A 24263-nucleotide genomic window follows, 5' to 3' on the forward strand; every position below is an offset into this window, starting at 1 on the left:
TTTTTTAATTAAGGTTGTCCTCTCACCTAGTTTACAAAAGCTATTTATTATGTGACAAAGATTCTAATGCTTTCCAAATTGTATTTTGGGGCAGAGTCTACAGTTAGCGTCTAGGCTCTCCCTTTTCTGCAGAAAATCCTTAGTATACTCAGGGGAAACACAAGTTCACAAAGGGGAAAAATTATGTTTAAATATTATTTCCCTGAAAATTGTAAGCTACCTCATTACATCTATCATGAAACACAGTAGATGAATGGATAAGCAGAGATTTTAAGTACAGGGACCACTCTCCTTTAAGTACAAAGACCAATTCTCCTTTTCTCACATGAAAACAATCACATATGGAGGGCATGGAGATTTTTGCATTACCAAGAAATAAAACACTATTTCATTTTTTTCTTCTGTAAAGTAAAAAGTGCAACGCGTTCCTTGCCCTGTAATATGATTAATTGGTCCCACATTCCAGTATAAATAACACTGAAAATAACGAAAACACTAACAAAATCAGTTAAGATACATGTAAGGAAATAAAAGAAACTAGTATTAGAGAAGCAACAAAGACAAGAAATTTCAAACAACTCAGGCACAGTTTAGAAGCAATGTTTCAACTTTTAAAGGTTTCTCTTTAGTCAGAACTATTGTCTACCGGCAAGAGGCTTGAGCTGAAGCCAGTCAGCATCTGGTGTATTATTTAACTTATGATCTGAAAGCTTCCTTCCAATAGCTGATTCTTCTGTGTTTTGCTTCATAAACCATTTCTGTTTCCCCTGAAAAAAACATCTGGTATTAGCATTGAATCTACAGCCACAATTAGCAACAGTATTCACTTGTTAACATCTATGGGGATAAATGGTGGTAATTTTATACATTATTTAGAAAAGGAGTGAGAAAAATTTTTTAGAAGTTAATCAAAGGGTCTACCAGATGAAAAAGCCAACTAAATTTGCATGTTATTTTTTTTCGAATACTCGACTAAAAGGTCCAATTCATATACTTTCAAGTTAAGAACAGGGTACACAGTACTGTATTATTATATGCAACCTGAATGAAATGTGTGAAATATATGTAATATTGCTCTCATTTAATAGTGTGTGGGAATGGGAAGTTCCAAAAAACGAAAGCTTAATCCTTTCAATTTCATTCTGTGTTTAACACAATCTCACTTTTCCCCATATGTGACGTAATAGGCAGAGTCAAGCTTGACTTAAAATCCTAAATTTACAGTTTACCTCTATGAGACTTAGAGAAGTTTGTTAAATTTATTAAACCTAAAAATACTCATCTATAATATGAAAATGAGATTCTTATAAGGATTAAATGAGGTGATGTATGAAAATGACCTAGCAGTAACTGACTTAACAGCTATGCAATCAAGACAAGTTTTCTTTCTCATTTAAGCTGTCCTCTACTAATAAATTCTAATTATTGTAATTCATTGTTTATGTTTGGATTTTCCTATATTCTCTCTTAATAGTCTGGTTTCTTCTCATCAGTCTATCACTAACAACTCTTCCAACTTAAATTTCTACTTTTAATCAATGTTCATTTTAAAAAGCAAATAATCAAGTATGTTGGAACAGTATGAAAGTAAAAATCAAGTTCTCTGGAAGATCCTTACTGACTGGCAGAGCATTTCCTTGTTGGTTTTGCTTATAAGCTGTGAGCTATGTTTCAGATGTTTGAGTCTTCTAACTGCTGCATAAGTAGGCTTCTTGTGGCTAGCTGAATGTGCAGCAGAGTCTCCAAAGATGGCCATCATCAATTTCTTCCCTCCCTGTGTAAGCATTCTTCTCCACCCATAAGGAGGTGGAGTCTATTCCTTGCCCCTAAATTTTAGTAGGCCTTTTGACTTGCTTTGACCAACAGAATACAACAGAAGTGATGCTGTGCCAGTTCTGGCCTAGTCTGAAACAAGACTGGCACCTTTTGCTTTCGCTCAGGGAGTCTGGCCACTATGCTATGAAGAAGCTCAGTCTAGACTCTGAAGAGAGGCCATGTGGAGGAGTACCAAGATGCAGACACAGAGTGAGGCATTCTTGGACCTTTCCAGCTCTGCACTGCCCTAGCCAACCCAGATTAGCAGAGTTTGAGTGAATCACTCTAACTGATGTCAAGTGGAGCAAAAGAACTGCCCAGCTGAATCCTGCCTAAATTCCTGACAAAATTAAAAGAACTAATAAGTTGTTGTTACAAGCTATTTTTTGGGTTGTTCTGCTTCATAGCAATAGAAAACAGAAACTGGGGGAATAGAAAATGTTCAAAAGAAAATAATATGGAGACATCCTAAAGAGAAGAAAAGAAACAGCAGTTTTAACATGAGTTAAAGAAGAAAAAAAAAAGAGGAAGGAGGAGCAAACAACAGTACAAAAGTCAATGAGACAGACATAGAAAGGAAAACATCAGCTGGGATTTTGTTTAATTGCTTTGGTTCTGATTGCCCATTTTCCTAAAAACTTGCCAAATCATTACCTTCAAAGCCGCAACTTGCTGAACTAGTCAGCATCTGGTGTATTATTTAACTTATGTTCTGAAAGCTTCCTTCCAATTCTTCTATACAGACGGTCAAATGTCTGTTCTATTCAAGTATCACTAATTCCCTTTCTTCAAAAAATGCTATATACTTTTTCATCTTAGTTACTTATTGTCCTATTTATTATAAAGGAAATGTACTTATTTATCTCCCTAGACTCCTTTCTTTGATGTACTTGATGAATTCCTCACTATTGCATTTAGAGTACCCCTCTGCAAATGGTGTTACTTTCAGTTTTTTACTTCCCACAATTTCAAATTTCCAAAAGCCTGCCATATTTCGGGGACTCTATTCTTCTATATTACTTTACTTTATAAAAATAAATGTGTTTAATTTTGCCAGTAAGTCTAGGTTCAAAATGAGATCAAGGTTGAATTATAAAAAATATAAAACCACTTTATTTTGAAGGACTATCTCTTGAAGCACTACATTTTATACTTATCTGTAAATTATACAGTCCCTAATATTTTGTACACATTAAATACTTCATATTTGCTGCTTCAGTGTTAGTAGGTACACACAATTGAAGAAAATTAGGGCTTCACAGTAATTCCAAAACTTCTTTATATACTTTGCAATTTGTATTTGTGTTCTAAATTTGGTATTCACAGAGATGGACTTTAAATTCTTTATCTAATCAATGTTTTCTTATTGAGTCCCTCATTTAAATAATTCTCTTAATCATCTTCTCTTCCCAATTTCTTATGCCATGACTCAAGCCCTCTGCACCTCTCTTCTAAATTATTCTGCAGTAATCTCCTTCACTGACTCATTTCCCTCCAGCCAATCTCACCCTGGCATCCCTCCCACCACCGTCAATTCTTCACCTATCCACATGACCTTCCACATGGCCCTTCCCAAACCAAATGCTGTTAGATCTCTTTCACGTTTCTCTAAGTTGATCCTTCCCAGTTCCTTTGAGCATTCCTCAGATAAAACTTCACTGAGCGCACCATCTTGATCAACCCTCCTTTGGAAGCAATTAAATATGATGCCCTGACTAAAATATGGCCATTAAAATTAAATACACTACTTGGAATATGATATGAAAATACAGATGAGAAGTAGGATTTATTTCCCATGCATTTAGATAGCAACTGGTAATCATGATGAATGAGTCATAGTTTCAGAGCTAGTCTGTGGCTGGGCAAGAACTAGAATCACTCTCCCTGAATACCATATTTTGTCCCAAGGGGATATATACAAAACACATACATACACAAACAAGAATATATCCATAAAAACAGCATTAAAGTTTTATCATAAGAGTGGGCTGTATATATTATGATAATGACTATCCAGTGTTCTTGAAGAATTTTTTTTTGAATATTTGTAGTTAACTAACAAGATATAAAAATTTTCTAACTCGTTATTGTGGAAAGCTTTCTAAAAGTGTCCTCTGGATTTCCTTACTTAAACAGAATATACTGAAGACAATCAGCATTAATATCACAAACATGTTAAGTGAGAGATGTATTCAAGACAGAGCCTTAGAGACAGATGTGAACCAATGTGAACAGGGAGGAGTGTAAATCACAGTGGATGGTAATACCTGAACTTACTTTCTTGGGGAAAAAATTCTTTTAGGTATTTATCTTATTCTAATAAATGTGACATGAAAGACAGTTCAATAATCCAAGCATCATCTCTGAAGTGTTTGTCACTCTTGAGATGAATCACCATTTCCTTCATTTCATTATATTTTCTTCCTACAAAGCCCCCTGAATCTAAATTCTTCATACCTCTAGTGCTTACACCATTGGCAAGGCATTTCTGGTAAAGAAATGTGTTGTGCAAAATCAATTTTCATTAAAAGATATGGCAATGAAAGCCCCCTATACTTGAAAATATTATCTATGAAGACCAATGAGATTTGCTTCTATTTATACATTTTTGCATTTTTAATAAGAATAAATTGGCCAATAACCTTTTTCAGACTATTTAAATCAATTAGATAAGAAGCAACACAAAATTAACTGAAACTGAGACTCCTATATCTTGATTATAAATGCCAAAACAAATGTAATGACAAAAAAATGGCAAAGATCAAAGTCAGTTTTTCCTCTGAAGATAATCTATTAAACGATATTTAATACACACCAACACCATGATTAAGAAAAAACATAAGGCCCAAAAACAATGGTTTTTGAGTTTTACCTCAGAAAATAAAATAAACAATTAAAAAACACTTACCCTTTGCTGTTTGTAGTGCTTAAACATTCTAATGCAATGTTCAATGATAAATAGTAAGTAAATGCCTCCTAGAGCAACAAGTCCTTTCAATACAGCATCATATTCTTCTAGAAACTTCTTAGATTCGTGTCCATGAGAATGTCCATGCCCATGTGCATGTTGATGACTGTGATCATGTCCACCCTGAGACTGTTAATAAGAATAAGAAAAACTTCTAAACAAGTAATTTAAATGCTATTTTGAGAATATAATCTCCAGAAAAAATATCCCCTATTATCTCAATTGAATATAAGTAGTCTTCCATTTAATTTTGCTATCCTCAGTGGCCTGGAAAGTACTACATTTCATGGTAACTCTAAAACAAAGACCAAAAACTCAAATGCCTATCAGGTTTAAGATACATCCTACAGTAAAAGAATCAAACCAGCAGTAAGATAAGAGGTAATGATGGGTCCTTCATAAACTGAAGTGAACATGTCCCAGATATATGCCTTAATATTCAGTAATTTAACCTTCTCTTAAGCTGATTATATTTTTAAAATATTTTTCTTTTATAAATTATTTCAAAGAAGTGATGAGATGTTATCTCTGCATATACTGCTGAACATGAGCAAAAGTATATACTTAAACATGTGTTTAATTTTCTATATTTTAAATCTTTATCTTAAGAGAATGTAAGAGTTAGAGAACTGGTCTTCAGTATTTTCCCTCCTTGTAACATTTGTTTGTATTCCTTCCCTATTTGCTAGTGGTCAACAGAAGAGGTTTCTAAACCTCTCAAAGATACGACCATTACAAAAGGTAATAGCTTCATTTAATTAACACTTCTTAAGAAAAAAAAAGTTAAATAGCACTTAAACATTGTTCGCACTTCAACTGTTCTAATTTATTAGGCCCAGTTCTGAAACAGACTGTTGCTATGCCTGGTGGCCGGTAGAAAGGGCAGGCAAAGGGTTGCAATAAGGGAGAAATAAATAAATGATATATAATAAGTCAACAACAAAAAATGCATATTCACGGCCTTAACATTAATTTTTTTTAAAGGCAATGCCATGCACTGTTCTAGATACTAGACCTGGAATTCTCAACCAGGAGTGCAGAAGGCGAGAAGAGGTGCACACAACACAGAAATCCAATTCTGTCTCCCAAATACTCCCGAAGGGCGGTGATGAGAACGTAAAAAAATATTCAAACCTATAATTTTACATTTGGAAAAGAAAAAAGCCCTGTTGTTTTCGTAATTTGAAGGAAAGACAGTAATACTGGCTCAAACACTCTTAACTGGTGACAGATTTTAAAAGGTTAATAAGCAAGGTAAAGGTACTAGGAGTGTGGGCTTATGATCATATCATTAGAAGTGTTCCCAAATGGAAGAACACAAGTGGCACACCAGGTGAAAAGATAAATGGCCTCATGGGTAAAGAGCTAAATGCCTAAAATTGTTAACTGAGTATGTCTGCCTATTCCTGCTCAAATAAAGATGCCTGTGGAGCACTGGCTATGTGTACAATCATCATAAAACCCCTTATACATCTCTTCTAATGGCTTTCTTGATACACCATAAAGATAAAAAGATAAAACACTCATTGATGTCCAAGTATTCACTTTCAGAACTGCTAATAAGAGCATTTTTTAAATTTCAGTTTTACTGAGGTATAACTGACATAAAATTGTAAGAGAGTTAAAGTCTACATTGTGGTGATTTGATATGTATACACTGTGACAGGTGAAGTTAAAACTGACACTACCAGTTTTTTGTTGCTGTTTTAAAATCTAATGATTCAATCTATTTTAATATTGCTTAATTTAAAACTGTACAAATGGAAAAAATACTTCATCCTATAAGCAAATAAAACAACAGAAATACTAGGTTAGTATGCTACAGCTTGCAAATGAAGGATCCTTTTAGCTGAAATATTTTTACTTCTTAAAAAGATTTAAAAGATTTCTTACATGGGGCAGTAGATGAAGAAGGGCATCTCCACTCATTGTTCCTACAGCTAGTGCAACAAGGAATGTGAGAAGAAATTTGAAGCATCCTTGGTTAATGATGGGAACCAAGATCACTCCTAGCAAGGAAAGCAGGCTAATAACAGTGATAGAAATGATACCACAAATCCACGCTGTAGGAAGAAAGTAATGGTCAACATTAGTATGACAATATAAACCAAAAAAGCTCCAAAGAAGAAAAAACATAGGATAAATGAGTCATGGAAGACTGATTACCTTACCTAGACTATGCTTTTTAAGAAAATTTTATATTTTGGCACTACTGTGTTTAAAAACAAACAAAACAAACAACTATATAACCAACTTGAATGCTTAAAAAAAGAATTAAACTAAGACCAAGTTATAAATAGTTATCTTCAGTGGTCCACCTTATTAGAAACAGGAACTGAAAATGACTTAAGGCTGTGGTTCACTTACACTACCTAGACTTAAATAAATAAAATTTTACCGATGTCTAAAGGTACAGCCTTAAACTGTTTATTTAGAGAATATAATTATAAAACTCTCCCGTGAGCATTAAAGGAAGCCAAGTATCTAATGCAGCATCATCTATGGAAATCTCTCCAATAACAAAGTTTAAGAAACGTATCAGCCCAAAATATAAATATACTCAGATAAGACACAAAAAAAGCTTATTACTGGTAGCCTCACTGTATTTCATTTCTTATTTTTACAAAGGATAATTCAGTCCTATTTCCCTTGGTATCATCTTTCTTCCATACCCAGCTCCAAACTCCCTTTCCTCCAATTCAGCTTTCTGTACAATTTACTACTTTTTTTTATTTCACTATATAATTTTAACCAGATCAGAACACAGGAGAAATGTTTTCATAATGTGACTTGTGAGAAACAGGTGGAATTCTGTGTACATTTCTTTATCTAGGCTATTCATAAGCAGATAAGATTATCAGAAATAAATGCCAGTAGTTCGGGGGGTGAGGCATCTTCACTTAAAATGAGAAATTACTTCCTATTAATGGCCTAAAATAAAATGGAAATGTTTTAAGTTTAAAATTTGTTTATTTTAATATTTATCTATAGGAAATTTCACTGAAGAGTTATAATTTTGAAAATGTTTAATCTAAAATGATTTTTTTCTAATCAAATCTAAAAGGACTATAAATCTGCTGAAAGATTTTATGTCAAGTCTTGTGATAAGTGAATAATGGAAAAATGCATTTCTTCATCAAGATAACTTAAAATTTTCAAAGACAAAGAGAAGTAAGGATAGGTAAAAAAAAATAAAACTTTAATTGACCTGCTAAATGCTAAACCTTTATCAATAAAACTGTTTATTCATTGGACATTTTAGTCACAGTATCCAATACCATTAACACTACAGCTAATTCTTGTTAGCTAAATTAGCTCAGAATGAAACAGTAGGTCATCTACTACTAATGGAAGCTCTGTGGTTTATACTATATGTAACAGATAATTACTATGATAGAAACATTGGGAATCTAAAGGGCCAGAAACACTGAAATACAGCCAGAGATTGAATACAGTGCCTTCAATCCTTTTTAAGGATTTGGGGGCAATAAAGGAACAGGAACTCAACTCCCAAAGGACCAAGGTCAGGGAAGGATTAAGCCAACAAGTTGGTTAGTGGACCCAAAGAATAAGAAGGAGATTCCCCGAACTATGGATGCAACTACAGGCACAGGGAACTGAGGTAAAAAACCCTGTTGTATAAAGAAAAATATAAGGTCAAATAAGCTTTAAAGATTGACTTAATAATGATGACCAGGTTACTTTGTGTGTGCCCCATATACAGACTGGAACAATAAAATCAGTGAGTGAGAGAGCCTGAGGGAATAAGTTGGAAAAAAGTGGCCATAGGTATACATGAAGGCAGAGAACCAATAAAGCTACTGGCCAACTAAACCAAAAAAGGTTTGTCAAAACTACTGCAGCTCTCTAGCTCCAATCACACTAGTGGGGAAAAAAATTAAAAAGGGAGCGACAAAAGGTACTGACAATAACTAAATGGGAAACACCAAGGCTAATAATGAAAACATCAACCTGAAGATAAAATGTCTCATATATTAATATACAACTCTTCCTTCCCAAATATATTTTTCCTTAGTTTGGCAATAATCCAATCTAGAAGCAATATATCTCAAAAAAAGCCAATCCAAAAGCAACCTCAATCAAGAACTTAAAGAAAAACAGCACAAAGATACTGAAAACCCAGCAATTCATATTCCAAGATACTCTGAAGTAGAAAAAAATAACTGTATATACACACTAATGTAAATATGTATGGATGAGTATTGACAAAACTACAGACAAGACCCCAAATACACTAGCCAAAATAAACAAATTTAATTAACTCTTCATAATTATTAGAATTTTTTATTAATCAGAATTGTTTTCACCAAAAATGCACTGGAATATTCACCAAAATTACCCAATAAAAGTATTTATTTTATTTCTATGTCCCAATGTCCAAGAAAATTCATATAACTAGATTAAGCTGCTAAATTAAAATCTGTATTAGCCAAAATCTAGTTGGGTAAATCTTGTTAACTTGATTTATTCTTTTTCCTAGGGTTACATTATATTCTACACTGGGGAATATATATGCATTCACTTCCGGATTTTCCTATTAAGACATTTGCAATAAATATTAAATTTCTAAATCTTAATATAAGGGAACACTATTAATTTGATGCAGTAGACAAGTGAGATGATTAACAAATTATACAATACAATTTAGCAAAGTAATAAAATATTAGCATTACAAACATTTTTAAATTTGTGCTTATTAGATTATGAAATTTAAGACCCTAATTATACCAACATATATTCTTATAAGCACATTTACCAAGTTTAATCATTAAAGAGTTGAGAGAAAATGTGATTCTGTTCCCTAATCATACAAATTATATCTAAAAATGAACATTATTCTAAGCAAGTATTTCCTTTATAAAACTCTCATCATATAAACTTCTGGCTCAGGGTATCTTGAATGTGAAGAAAAGTCCAAGAGTCTATGAAGCCATAAACATTTTGCAGTGTTATACGATGATTTACAATCTCAAATGGCTTCTGGTCAATTAGTCAAAACTCAAGTTACCAAATGACAAATCAACCAAAATCGAATTCAGTGAAAATCAATTTGCCAATATGCTGACAGGTGAGCTAAATACAGTATAACTGAAGAACAAGCACTGGCAGATTGAACAAATTAAATCAGCCAAGTGCTTACACATGTAGCTGAGGGAAGGTCTGTGTGAAAGGGTATATGAGTTCATATGTGTACAAATGGGTATATGTCACATATTACACTCTCCCAGGTACAATTTCTCATGAATCAGTGCTGGTAATTGTATCTCCTTATTATCCTCCTGAGAAAGCAAATCTGTAAACTAAAAGAAATGTCTGAAAGAGAGAAGCCCACTTTATGATTAGAAAATCACTAGTACTTGTGATTATCTGACACCTGAAACTCAGAGAATACAAGAAAACATCACAATCCCACAAAGCCAAAAGCCTTACATGAATCAACCCAAGGTCACAGTACTGGCCAACTTCAAGAGCACCATTCTCATTGTATTTTTGGGTGAATGTCATTTACTTAGAATACAATGTGAATTATGCCATGTGGAGTTGTTCAATGAAGTGATATTACATTGAGCTTGGACAGCTGCCCCTCCAAAATGAGTTAATATATATATATATATATACATATACACACACACTCACACTCACATTTTTTAAAAACACTTAATAGAAATGTTTTTTCTTTATTGGTTATACAATAAAATGATTGTTAAGAAACTGGTTATTTCAAAAACATATAATAGATTTACAAAAAACAAACAAAAAAAGAGAGAACATAAGTATAATATAGAAGAAAATAATCATGTCACAAAAAGAAAAACAAAAAGACAATGAAAGGGACAAAAAAGAAATATAACATCAACAGGAAAACAAGGCTTAAAATGGCAATAAATACATATCTATCAATAATTACCTTAAATATCAATGGACTAAATGCTCCAATCAAAAAACACAGAGTGGCAGAATGGATAAAAAAACAAGAGCCTACAATATGCTGCCTACAAGAGACCCATTTTAGTGCAAAGGACACACACAGATTGAAAGTGAGGGAATAGCAAAAGATATTTCATGCAAATGGAAATGACAAGAAAGCAGGGGTTGCAATACTTGTATCAGACAAAATAGACTTTAAAACAAAGACCATAAAGAAAGATAAAGGAGGACACTATATAATGATAATACAAGAAGAAGATCAATACAAGAAAAGGATTTTACACTCGTCAACATATATGCACCTAATATAGGAGCACCCACATAAATAAAACAAATACTAACAGACATAAAAGGAGAAACTGACAGGAATACAACAATAGTAGGATACTTTAAAACCCCACTCACATCAATAAACAGATCTTCCAGACAGAGAATCAATAGAGCAACAGAAATACTAAATGATACGATAGAGCAGTTAGACTTGATATTTTCAGAACATTACATCCAAAAAACCCAGAATACACATTCTTTTCAAGAGCACATGGCACATTCTCTAGGACTGACCACATACTAGGGCTCAAAACAAGCCTCAACAAATTTAAGAGTACAGAAATTATCCCAAGCATCTTTTCAACCACAATGGCATGAAACCAGAAATTAACCACAGAAAAAGAAATGAGAAAAAAACGATTACATGGAGACTAAACAACATGCTACTAAAAAAACCAATGGGTTAATGATGAAATCAAAGAGAAAATTAAAAAATACCCTGAGATAAATGACAATGAAAACATCACCATACAAAATCTATGGAATGCAGCAAAAGAGGGATATTAATAGCAATACAGGCCTTCCTCAAGAAAACTCTCAAATAAACAACCTACCCTACCACTTAAAAGAATTAGAAAAAGAAGAACAAACAAAACCGAAAGTCAGAAGGAAAGAAATAATAAAGATCAGAGAGAAAAAAAATAAAATAGAGATTAAAAAAACAAGAGAAAAAGTCAATAAAACCAAGGGCTGGCTCTTTGAAAGGATAAACAAGATGGACAAACCACTTTGTTTGTGAAAGACAACTCAAACAAAATAAGAAATGAAAAAGGAAACATAACAACTGATACTGCAGAAATACAAAAAAACTGTAAGGGAACACTATGAACAATTACATGACAACAAATTTGACAACCCAGAAGAAACAGACAAGTTTCTAGAAAAATACAGCCCACCAAAATTGAATCAAGAAGAAACAGATAATTTGAACAGACTGATCACTAGAACTGAAATAGAATCTGCAATTTAAAAACTCCCACAAAAGTCCAGGACCAGACGGCGTCACAGGCAAATTCTACCAAACATACAAAGAAGAACTTATACCGATCTTTCTCAAACTCTGCCAAAAAGTTGAAGAGAAAAGAACACTCCCAAAGATATTCTATGAAAAGAGTTTTCTCATTCTTTCAACTAGAGGAAATATATATAATATGCTTGCTACCTTCAAAAGAGTTTTCAAATTGATTTTAGAAAATAAATTCTAGAACTATAAAGGATCCTATAACCTCTAGTAACATTTTTTATACATAAAATATAGAGAGCACAACTGAGACTATTATAATATATTGAGTGTAATTACTCCTCTGTGAATATGCTGCCTTGATTGACAAAGTTGGAAATTATAAAAAATATTTTCAGGGCTTCCCTGGTGGTGCAATGGTTGGGAGTCCGCCTGCCGATGCAGGTGACACGGGTTCGTGCCCCGGTCCGGGAAGATCCCACATGCCGTGGAGCGGCTGGGCCTGTGAGCCATGGCCGCTGAGCCTGTGCATCCGGAGCCTGTGCTCCACAACGGGAGAGGCCACAACAGTGACCGGCCCGTGTACCACAAAAAAAAAAAAAAAAAAAAAAATTTTCAAAGAGGCCAATTATTCTGCTCCTTTATAAAGAATTTTTTAAATTCCTTGCTTACTTGTAGCTATTTGAACTGGCAACATACTAGCTATTGTCATATTGTATAGCTAGAAAGAACTTTAATAATCTACAGTAGCATTTCTCAAACTGCTCATCTAATTCTATGAGATAGGTGGCATTCCAAGGGGAGTGAGGAGAGAATTTTAATAATCAAAAAAAGACTTGGTAATACTGGATTAAACAAGTTCCCTCAGAGCCTCTAACAGTTTAATGAGCAATGTGAATTTCTGCAAGGGGGAAATAATATGCAGTATTTTTCTAACTTACTTGATCATGGAACCTATTAATATAGCACAATGAGCCAGTATCCTGAAGAACACAATTTAGCAGACCCCAATGTGTCCAATGTCCTTTTACTTTAGAGATTTGTATTTGTATATTTAGGCAAAGAGATGTTAAATGCTAAACATTACCACTTCACACCTACTAGGATGGCTTTGAAAAAAAGAAAAAAGAAAAACACATGTTGGCAAAGATGTGGAGAAACTGGAACATCTTACGTTGCTAGTGGGAACATAAAATAGTGCAGCCACTGTAGCAAAGATTTGGTAGTTCCTCAAAAAGCTAAACAGAATCACCATATGACCCAGAAATTCCACTCCTAGGTCTATATCCCAAAGAACTGAAAGCAGAAACTCAGATACTTGTATGCCTTGTTCATTACAGCATTATTCACAATAGCCAAGCGTCCATCAATGAATGAATGGTTTAACGAAATGTGGTATATACATGCAATGGACTAGTATTCAGCCACAAAAACGAATGAAGTTTTGATACATGCTACAACATAGGTGAACCTTAAAAACATTATGCTGAGTATTTCAAAATAAAGAAGAGACAGAAAAGACAAACATTGTATGATTCCACTTACATTAACTATCTAGAATAGTCAAATTCATAGAGACAAAAAGATTAGAGGTTACCAGGGGCTGGGGGTAGGGGGGAATGAGCTATTGCTTGATGGTTACACAGTTTCTATCTGGGGTGGTGGGTAAAAAAAGTTTTACAAGTAGTGTGATGGTTGCACAACATTGTGAATGTAACAAATGCCACTAATTTGTACACTTCAATGGTTAAGACAGCAAACTTTACGTTATACATATTTTACCATAATAAAAAATAGTTAAACAGCTAGCTAAAATGGCAAAGTCAAAACTAAACCCGGGCTTCCCTGGTGGCACAGTGGTTGAGAGTCCGCCTGCCGATGCAGGGGACACGGGTTCGTGCCCCGGTCTGGGAAGATCCCACATGCCGCGGAGTGGCTGGGCCCATAAGCCATGGCTGCTGAGCCTGCATGTCCGGAGCCTGTGCTCTACAACGGGAGAGGCCACAACAGTGAGAGGCCCGTGTACTGCGAAAAAAAAAAAAAAAAAACAAACCCAAAGTCCTTCCTGAATCCACTGTCTTCTCCAGTAACTCAAAGTATTTTCAGAGAATTCTTGGCCAAGTGATTTATTTACCACTTATGTATTTACCCCCAGGGAGATGGCTTCACATAGAAGAGGATTTACAAGAAAAACAAGTATAATTAAACATAAAAATAAGAAGAAATACCATTTCAGATAAATCAGAAATTTTCTAGATATTTTGTATAGATTACAACTATTCCATCACAACTGTTTCATTAGCAAAACAGCCCTATTATTCCATAAGTGTATGTTATTACAGATACGTTTTCTTATACTGACTTCTTATTAATTTTTAACAGTAATTTTAGCTTTCTAGCACTAAAAACTTAAGGAGTAGTCATTCTCCTAACTTAAATTTTCTTCAAGGAAAATTACGATTTCTTTGAACTATAAGAAGTAAAGTTGTTTTGAATTTATTGTACCTGAAATACATTCCCATGCTATTTAAGTATGTACTTATTTTTAGAATTAATAACATACACATTTAAAGCTCACATAAACTCTATCATAATTTCTTAGGTGTAGAAAAAAGGCAACTCAGGTAATAAAATTTTTCTGATTCTCGACCAAAGTATTGTGTTTTTTCGATCACAATTTGGTATAAAGCCATAAAAAAGCAAAATAACAACGATAAACAATGAACAATAAAAGGAATCTCATAAAACTTATACCAACCTAACACTATGCAAACTGTTAAGTACAACTAGCAAATGTTTTCTTTATTTGTACCCAAGATACCATATGCAATAAAAAATGCTAAATGTCTGAAATAAGCTTCACTTATTCTGCAAATTAGGTCTCTTAAAACGTTAAAGGTCTTCAAGCTTAGTTATTCACCAACTCCCTTTCTCATTATCTAGAGAGAAAATGCATTCTTTTAAAAAGAAGCGCTCATCTGTGGAAACTTTCTAATTAACTTGGTTCAAAGCATGTGCAAGATGGCAGTTTTCTACACTGTTTCAGCATTTTAATTGGCAGAAAATGCTGAGCGGCCTATTCACAACTCCCCCTGATAATTAAGCTAGGGTCAACTCTATGACTAAATGAGCCAATCTTGTGAAACAAACGATTCCTACCATACACAGTATATATAGCATATTTGGTTTACAGCAGTCTCTGAATAGTTAATGAGGTAGTAGCTGTGTCACTATGGGAGATTTATACAGAACAAGTTAACCTTGTTTAATGGTGCAGCAGTCATTGAAAATAATTACTAGCAGAGCATTCTCTCTAACAATTATTAACATCTATCAGGACATAATTAATTCAAGCTTCATTTCTGAGAATGTTAATAACCACCTGCAAACAACTAATCAATATTCACTATTAGTAAAGTATTCGTTTTCAAAGCAAGTACAATTTCCTCTAAGGCTTTTCATATTTAATAAATGTAATTTTCAACATTACTATAGTCAAGCATCTATCAACAGCCTTGTTAAAATATATAGATTATGTCAATATTACAACATAGACAACTCCAAGTCATAACCCACAGCTGATGAGAAAACAAAGAACTAGAGTTTTTTTAAGAAACCATAAAAACAAAAAAGCCTATTAGTTTTAACTCCAGATGCCACAATCTTGTCAGTCTCCATTTTTCCCCGCAAAGAACAAATGTATTTTTTTTTTTATTAAGTTAAATAATCTTAGACCTAGCTTCCCCTTTTATTCCTGCCAGGGAGAATTTATAAGCACCTGAGAGAGACTGTGGCTCTCAAGGTGTTTACTCATCTACAAAGATCAATGAGCATGAAGCCACAAAGAGGACATATTTTGTCTATCCAAAGATCATTATTCAAGTCTAGCATGTGAAATCACTTTTCTCTGCCTTTCCAGATCTTAACAGACTGAACCCAGCTTGTCTAACTAGAAGACTATTCTCAGGTTGTTTTCTTTTTTTTTTTTAATGACTAATCTACACTTATAGTAATACTTACTTATATCAATATTTACCTCTACCCGTTTCCTGTCTCTGTCTGCATTATCTGTCAAATCACTAACACTCTCCTTATCTCCCTGTCATTTACATTTTAGCAAAGCACACTTAAGAACCTTTTCAGCAGGAAGCAGTAGAGCACAGCATAGGAGAAGAGCATAGTGGTTACATTACAGGTTTTAGATGGAGAATACTCTAGTTCCTATCACAGCTCTGCTGCCTGGCAGCTATGTGACCTTGGGCATGTTACTTAACTTCTCAAAGCCTCCTTTCCTCAGCAAAAAGAAGTAAGTAAAAGTGCCTATCTCATGGGTGTAACAAATTAAACAACTCTTGTAAAAGTGTTTAAAATAGCACATGGTAAGGTTCCAATAAATATAGGCTATTATGTTTAATTTATCTATTCTGAAGTCATTTTCCTATTGCAAAGAAATTAACCAAGAATAGGCAGGAACCTAGGAGACTTAGTTATGTATTGAGCGCATTTCTTTTTATGTGTACTCTTTTAAGCTTTAAGAAATGTCTCTATCATATAAAACTCATACTAGAATGTGATATTCTTAAACATGTCTACCTTATTGCTACACTATGAAAAAATTTTAAATGCTGCTCTTTCAATCTTTCATCTATTTTATTGGAATTCTGTTTTCAGCTCATATTCATACACATCAATTTAGTCACTTTAATTACTATGTAATACCACCACTATATCTTGGGCATTTCAACCAGAACTGCATTCATCATGATTTTGCAAATGATGAAGTTCCTGAAATACAACTCATTCTGAGTGAGAACACTGTATTATCAAAGTACACTAGGCTGGCTTACAAGTGTTCTTCCTAGGTTAGAACTGAAAGTTTACATATAGACTAATATTAAGCAATTTATTCATTTAATCAATATATGAGTGCTTACTTTTTGTCCAAAGTACCCTTTATCTTAGGCACTAGGGATGCTGAGATGAAAGACCCAGTCACTTCCTTTAAGCAACTGAAGTCAAACAAAAACGTAACTAATCCAATTATGAACTCTGTACCATGATGGAAATATCCAGAGAGTATCAAGGTAGGGGACTTAATTAAGCCTAGAATGGTCACTAAGTTATCTCAGAGAGACTAATCCTTGAGCTGAATCTTTGAGGAATCATAGTAGTCAGCCAAGTAGAGAGGTTTACAACGTGAAAAGGCACAGAGGGATGAAGGTAAACCAGCATAATCTAGTACCATGAGTTTGTTATGATTAGAGCTAAGAGGGAAGAAACGAATGGTGGAGGATAAAGATGGAAAGGTAGGTAGGTATGGATCATATTCTGGAAAGCATGATTAGGAGAAAAAAAAACAACACTCTGAACTTTGAACAACATAGCATAATGCAGTATTCTAAAATATATGAGGAAAAAAGTATAACTAGCACATCACATCAAATCCATGTTCTCATAGCTATTACTGCTTACAATACAAAAAATGTGAAGAAAAATATAGAGATCTAATGAAAAATATTAGTGTAACAATATGTGGCAAAAATCATAAAGGCGATACCAGAATTAGCTAAATTTGGAAAATAATAGCACAGTGATTGCCCAGAACATTTATCAGACAAACCTCAGACTTGGTGGGTTTTATCTAGGTCTGGGAATTGTGGGCAAGTTACTAAACTTTTCTATACCTCAGCTTCCTTATCTGTAAAAACAAGAATCATACAATAGCTCCCTCACATAATAATTCAATAATTATTATTAAAATTTACTAAAAAGAAAAAAAAAAGCATGTAAAACACTTAGAACATGGATATCAAAATGGTTAAACTTCTCAGGACTGAATCTGACCACTATCACTCACTAGTTCTGAGACCCTGGGAAAGTTATTAGGGTAACATTCTCCACCTCATAAGACTGTTGTGAGGAGTAAATGAACTGAGTTTAGAACAGTGCCTGCAATACATGTTTTTTAATAAATAAAAGGAAAACATATGTATTAAATAAATGCCAGCTATCACTAAAAAGAAAAATCTATGTCAGAGTATCTCCTTTGCATTTTAGAAAGATAAATCTAGCTTAAATGCTAAGCATGACCTACAAAGGGGACAAAAACACAGGCAGGGAAGGTTATGAAGGCATTTCAACAATTCAGGAAAGAACCAAGGAGGATCTGAACTAAAGTTATGACAGAGTGGATACAGTTGGAAGATATTTAAGACTCAACTGGACTTGACAACTGATTATACAAGGGGAAATAGGAAATGAAAATTAAAACCATAAGAGGGAAAAAAATCAAAGATTTTCAGATTTTATCAAAAGAATGAATTGGAATGGCATTTGGGATTCTATAAGAGGTATGAACTTCCTGTGGAGTAGAAGTTCCAGAAATATTAGATGGGAGGTATCTGTAAACACCAAGGTGGAGCAATCTAGCCAACTGGATATGATGAAAAAGAGCCTAGAGAGAAGTTTAAAAATAGTTTTGGTTTTACCCATTTGGTTTTACTCTCTAGAAGTGCCCATGATGAAGTTCATGTGCCAATCACTGGCATTTCTGAGACATTCCTAGAGTTTCACCACACTGGCTTCCCTTTTTACTTCCTCAGGAACTTAATAATCTTTTCATTAGAGCCCCTCACCCTGCTAAATGTTAAGTAATTATAACATCATATAACTTTAATTAGGGGTCCCCTTATTAACATTTGCCCATCAAGAAGAATCTATTTATGACAAACCTGTATTTCCTTTCTAATCTATTAGTTCTGTCTGTAGCAAAACATTCCTCTGTAGTGTCAGAAGACATTAGTAAACTGTATTGTGCCTCCTTGTCTCCCCGCAATCTTTCTAAACACACATACCTAAACATGATTAAAACATACTGAAAGTCACCAAAAGGAAAGCAATCATTTGGAATTACTTCCTCATTCAATTACATTAAAATAAAAAATAAGTACAGAGACTTTTTTGAGGAGAAAGAACTTAAATCTTTCTTACCTGATGCCCCTATATTTGCCTTATCTTCAGGAACCAGATTTTTATCTTTATTTAAATCTTCAACTAAAAGTTTGTCAAAATGCTCAATACAAAGTCTGCTGTCGATTTGATATAACAAAGCAGGGCAAAGGTACGTAAATAGATCAGGTGAGATTGGAGAATTGGCCCGATGACCATAGTATTTTAACAACTGAGTGACGTTCAAACACTGCAAGGAAATTGATAAAAAAAAATTAAGAGTACTTTAAGAAGATTATGCAGAAAAAGAAAATATTATATAGTAAAATATATTCTAAATATTATTTGAAAATAATCTGCAATATATAGATACCTATTACAAAGAATGATTTTTGACAGGAATTTATGATAGGAATACATTCAACTTGATTATCCAAAACTTTTAATAGATTTGAACCATTTTCCACTGCAACATATAAAAGATATGACTTTCTGCCATCAATAAGAATGACTTAGAACTATATTCCCAAGATCCTTAAGGGGTGAGGAAAAAAATCACTTCCCTAGTCAAAGTGCAATCATCAATCGCTCAAGATTCTTATTTGTGAAACAGTGTTAAACAGACTTAAGAGTTCTTTAACAACTTTATATTAAAATATACAAGGATATAGACATGTTCACTAAGGTACCCCAAAAGAATATCATATAGGGGAATTCTATCCCAATGCTAAAACTGGAGGATTAAAAAAAGGCAGCTTTATCCACTGGTACTTTAAGTACAAAATATAACAAAACAAAGAAGAAAACAAGTAACAAAAAATTCTGGACCCATCATATAGTAAAAACAAATATCTAAAATTGAGGCAAAGGAGATGGCACTACCTCTTTTTCATACATATGCACTCTGGTTGCATGCTTGCTTATTTTATCTATGGTACAAAAAACAGAATCAAAACATACAAACAAAAAAAATGATTTTTTTCAGGCCTTTACATGAGATACTACTACCCTATCCAATGCATAGAATATTTCCAGAAATCTTGAAAAAATCCTCAGTATGCATCAGGCCTATGAGGATACAAAATAACAAGTCTGATGATCCAGACCCCACAAGTAGAATACAAAAAGTAAACATTATTGATAATGTCTAGTTATTATCAACAAGACTCTAGGATATTACCCATAGTAACAAATTAATGTATTTCTTTAAAAGTACACTAAGATTTTTAAATTTGCTAAAAACCAAATATCTAATGATTTGTCCAGTAAATAAACAAAGATATTTACTTAGATGTAAAACACACTTCCATAATAAGAGACAGAAACAACAAAGGTTGAGGTCATTTTCCACATTAGATGGTGCTGCTTTTTCTACATCCGAACAATAAACAAATTCAACAATTTTTTTAAACTTTAATGAGGGCTAAATATAAGAATACATAAGGGTGTTGATACACTTGTAATGAGACAAAAATGTTTTTAAGGTGAATAGTTTTTTTAAAAAATCAAGAAGGAACCAATCAAATGTGAAAGAATTCAAAAGAGCATGAAAATTTAAAAGAAAAACAAAACCATTCCATTACTATTGGAGTTTCCCATTATTATATCTTTTTGCATTCATTGTACATCTGTTGAAAGCATAAGAAAAGACTAATATGAGCAAGTAGGTCCTATGATAAAGTGACAGAGAAAACAAACCTACCACATGTGCAAAATACCTGACTTTGTAGCTAGATCAATAACTGGGAACCACTCCATAGTTAATAAGTTAACAATTATGAAAAGAACTGTCTAGGAACTTCCCAAGAAAACAGTTTGAACAAAAAAAAGTCTTCAATTTTCAAATATCTAGAAACCAGCTAACAGTAACAACATGTAAACTAATTTGGGGAGTCAAAACAAGTCTTAAGCAAGAGAGTAAAATAAGGAACAAAAATAAGGAATATATTTTCTAACAACCTTTAAACATTTAGGAACTGAAGGAACCCAAATTTGAGAACAAACAATGCAAGTGAAAATGCAGCTAAAAATCATTAATCTGATTTTGATTCCTTAATGTATTTTGTAACTGGAAATAAGTTTGAATATGGTTGACTATTCCTCTGTTACTTCTCTTTTTACCTAAAAATGTTCCACAATCATCTGAGAATTACGGAGCAACCATCTTGTTCTGCTTACCTCATGTTGCCGGTCATCTTCATTATGATCTTTGTGACTAGCAGCTGAATAAATTGCACTTTTTTTAACATGCGGTGCTTCTCGTTTTCTAGTATGTCGAAGTTCACCTTCATTATCAGGATCAAGATCTTGGTGTCCGTGACCAGGATCATGACCATTATGTTCTGGAAGACGTACATGAAAATGACCTGGGTTATGTACACGATCAGGTTTGTGGACCCGATTATGCTCATACTGTTCACCCTGATCATGGTTAGGGGGAAAACCTGGTGTAATAACCTCAGAATTTTCATTACTTTTCTTCCCTTTTCTCTTCTTCTTTCCTTTCAGTAGCTTACTTTCAGATTGTTCCTGTGTTTTATTGGTCTCTGTAGAAGGTTCATGGCTAGGCTCCCCATGCTCACTGTGAATAATGGAATCATTAGGAAAATGGCGAGTAGTGTTATGATCAAGGTGATGACGCAAACAATGATGATGACATAAGCGATGATTACGGTCATGCATATGTTTATCATCAGATTTGACAGATACTTCAATTGTCTCTTTCTCTGGATCACACTTATGGCTTCTTTTTGTTGATACACTGGTCACAGTTTGATTTTCTGAATTTAAATGACTATGGGAATGCTGGTGGTTATGTGAGTGAAAATGCTTTCCCTCTTGAACTGCCAAAATATCTAAGTGAGAAACATGATCGTGGCCAAGATCCTCATGATTAATCTCAACTACTTTTATCTCTCCAAGGCCCAAGTTTGTTAAAAGTTTCTCCAGACCAAAAAAGGATAATCTTCCATTTTCACCATAACGATCAAAAAGTTTTTCAATATAATATTTTTTTTCATTTTCAGCATCCAGCACTGAAAATTTGCTTGACTCCGATTCTGTCATTCCACGATGGTGTCTGTGATGCTCTTCAGAACCATGGTCATGTTCTTCATGGCAATGGTTGCAATGATGGAAAATAAATGTCAGCAAACAAATGAGGCAAAATTTTGTGTGCATATGTACCTTCATTTCTATTTTTCCTAAAGGGAAAGAGAAACAAGCATTAGTTTATACTTATATACACTCAAAATAAACAAACTTACCAGCAGTTGCCAATTCACTAGGCAAATTGTTTTACCCCATTTCTTTCATGCCTATGAATCATTCTTTTCTTCTTCAAGCTTCTATAAAAAATGGCCCCTTTTATCAAAATAGTGTAAAGCCCTTCAAATTAATACAAATTTGCTTAAAACTCATCCGCAAGACTACTCTGACTCCCTTTAAGCACAATACTTTATACACATTTATACAGTAAATGTTGGTTCCTTCCTATATGGTCCTTTACAGAAAAGTTTACCCAACTCTGTTCTTGAGGTCCTGGTCAGTGCAATAAGGCAGTAAGATGAAATGTGTGATAAGATATGTAAGAATCAGAAAGAAATGAAACTGTCATTATTCACAAATGGCAGGATTGGGTATGCAGAAAGTCCAAAAGAATCTATGAGAATTAATAAGTTAATTTAGCACAGTTGCTGGATTTAAGGACAATAACCTAAAATCAATTGTATTTCTCTACACCAGCAATAATTAGAAAATGAAATTAGAAAAAGTTTACCATTTACAGTAGCAAATAACTAGAAATAAATCTAACAAAAGATGTGCAAGACCTTTTCATTAAAAAAGATCACATATTATTGAGAGAAATGAAGGACCTATATAAATGGATGGCTTTATCATGTTCAAGATTGGATGAGACATAGATCCAATGTAATCCCAATCAAAATCCCAGAGATAATTTTATGAAAATTGATGAGGTATTTTTAATGTTTACATGGAAACCAAGGGCCAAAAATGGACAAGACACTCTATCTACCAGTTACTAAAGACTGTGGGTATCTGGTGTAAGAACAAATAAATAACATAGTCTAAAAATAGGAAAGATTCTCTTTTCCTTGGTGCTTGGTCAACTAGATTTCGATATAGAAGAAAAATAAATTAAACTTGACCCCTACCTCACACCATATGTAAACATCAATTATAGATGGATTGTAAATGTAAATCTAAAACAGTAAATTTTAAAGTAAAACAGGGTCCAAAACTGTGCTGCACAATATGGTAGCCACTTGTCAAGGGCAGCTACTTAAATTTAAACTAACAACTTAATTAAAAATTCAGCTTCTTGGGAGTTCCCTGGCAGTCCAGTGGTTAGGACTTGGTGCATTCACTTTGGTGGCCCAGGTTCAATCCCTGTTTGGGGAACTAAGAACCCACAAGCTGCGCGGCACGGCCCAAAAGAAAAGCTCCCAAAACAACAACTGTTTCTCAGTCACCTAATTACATTTTAAATGCTCAATAGTCACATGTAGCTCATGGCTACCATACTGAACAGTGTAGACAAAGAACATGTCAATCATCACAGAAAGTTCTACTGGACAGCATGCTTCTAGAATATGGAAATATGATGTGATTCATTCATGCAATATTAAAGTTTTCTAGAATAAACAGGTCAAAGTCATTGTCATCCTATATTTTATATAACCCACTATATCCAAAATATTATCATTTAAACATGTAATCAGTATAAAAATTATTAATGAAATTTTTACATTCTTTTTTATACTATGTCTTTGAAATCTGGCATGTATTTTATAGTTACAGACATCTTAATTCAGACTAGCCACATTTCAACAGCCACATGTGGCTACTGGCTACTGTACTGGAAAGTATAGATCTAGAAGATTTATTTGGGAGACTAGCTTCAAGACCTTCAAGATAGGACATAATGTGCATTATGAAGGAAAGACTGATCAAGTACACTACATTAAAATAAAGAAATTTCTATTCATCAAGAGATATCATTAAGAGACTAAAAAGGCAACAACAGATTGGGAGAAAATTATGGCAATGTTACTAGTCAATATATAAGGAACTTCTACAAATCAATATGAAAATTATGAGACAACTCAATGGAAAAATGGGAAATTTGAACGGGCACTTCATAAGAGGATAGCCAAATTATTAAGAAGCATATGAAAGGATTCTCAACCTTAATAGTCATCAGAAAATTATAAATTAAAATCACAAGTAGATACCACGATATACCCACCAGAATGAGTAAAGTATAAAAGA

The 24263-nt window shown here is 33.6% G+C and overlaps 1 protein-coding gene across 1 annotated transcript in view; it reads right to left on the minus strand.

The window, feature by feature from the left end:
• SLC39A10 (solute carrier family 39 member 10) overlaps nucleotides 1-24263 on the minus strand; it is a 65107-nt gene that overhangs the window by 19078 nt on the left and 21766 nt on the right. Inside the window, exons 2-6 of the mRNA XM_032637813.1 lie at nucleotides 21150-22174; nucleotides 19014-19221; nucleotides 6677-6846; nucleotides 4724-4912; nucleotides 647-767 (exon numbers count right to left, since the gene is read on the minus strand). Coding sequence (XP_032493704.1) covers nucleotides 647-767; nucleotides 4724-4912; nucleotides 6677-6846; nucleotides 19014-19221; nucleotides 21150-22163 — 1702 coding nt within the window. The 5' untranslated portion in view covers nucleotides 22164-22174. The remainder of the gene's footprint in view (nucleotides 1-646; nucleotides 768-4723; nucleotides 4913-6676; nucleotides 6847-19013; nucleotides 19222-21149; nucleotides 22175-24263) is intronic.

This window comes from Phocoena sinus, chromosome 7 (assembly GCF_008692025.1).
Source record: "Phocoena sinus isolate mPhoSin1 chromosome 7, mPhoSin1.pri, whole genome shotgun sequence".
NCBI lineage: Eukaryota > Metazoa > Chordata > Mammalia > Artiodactyla > Phocoenidae > Phocoena > Phocoena sinus.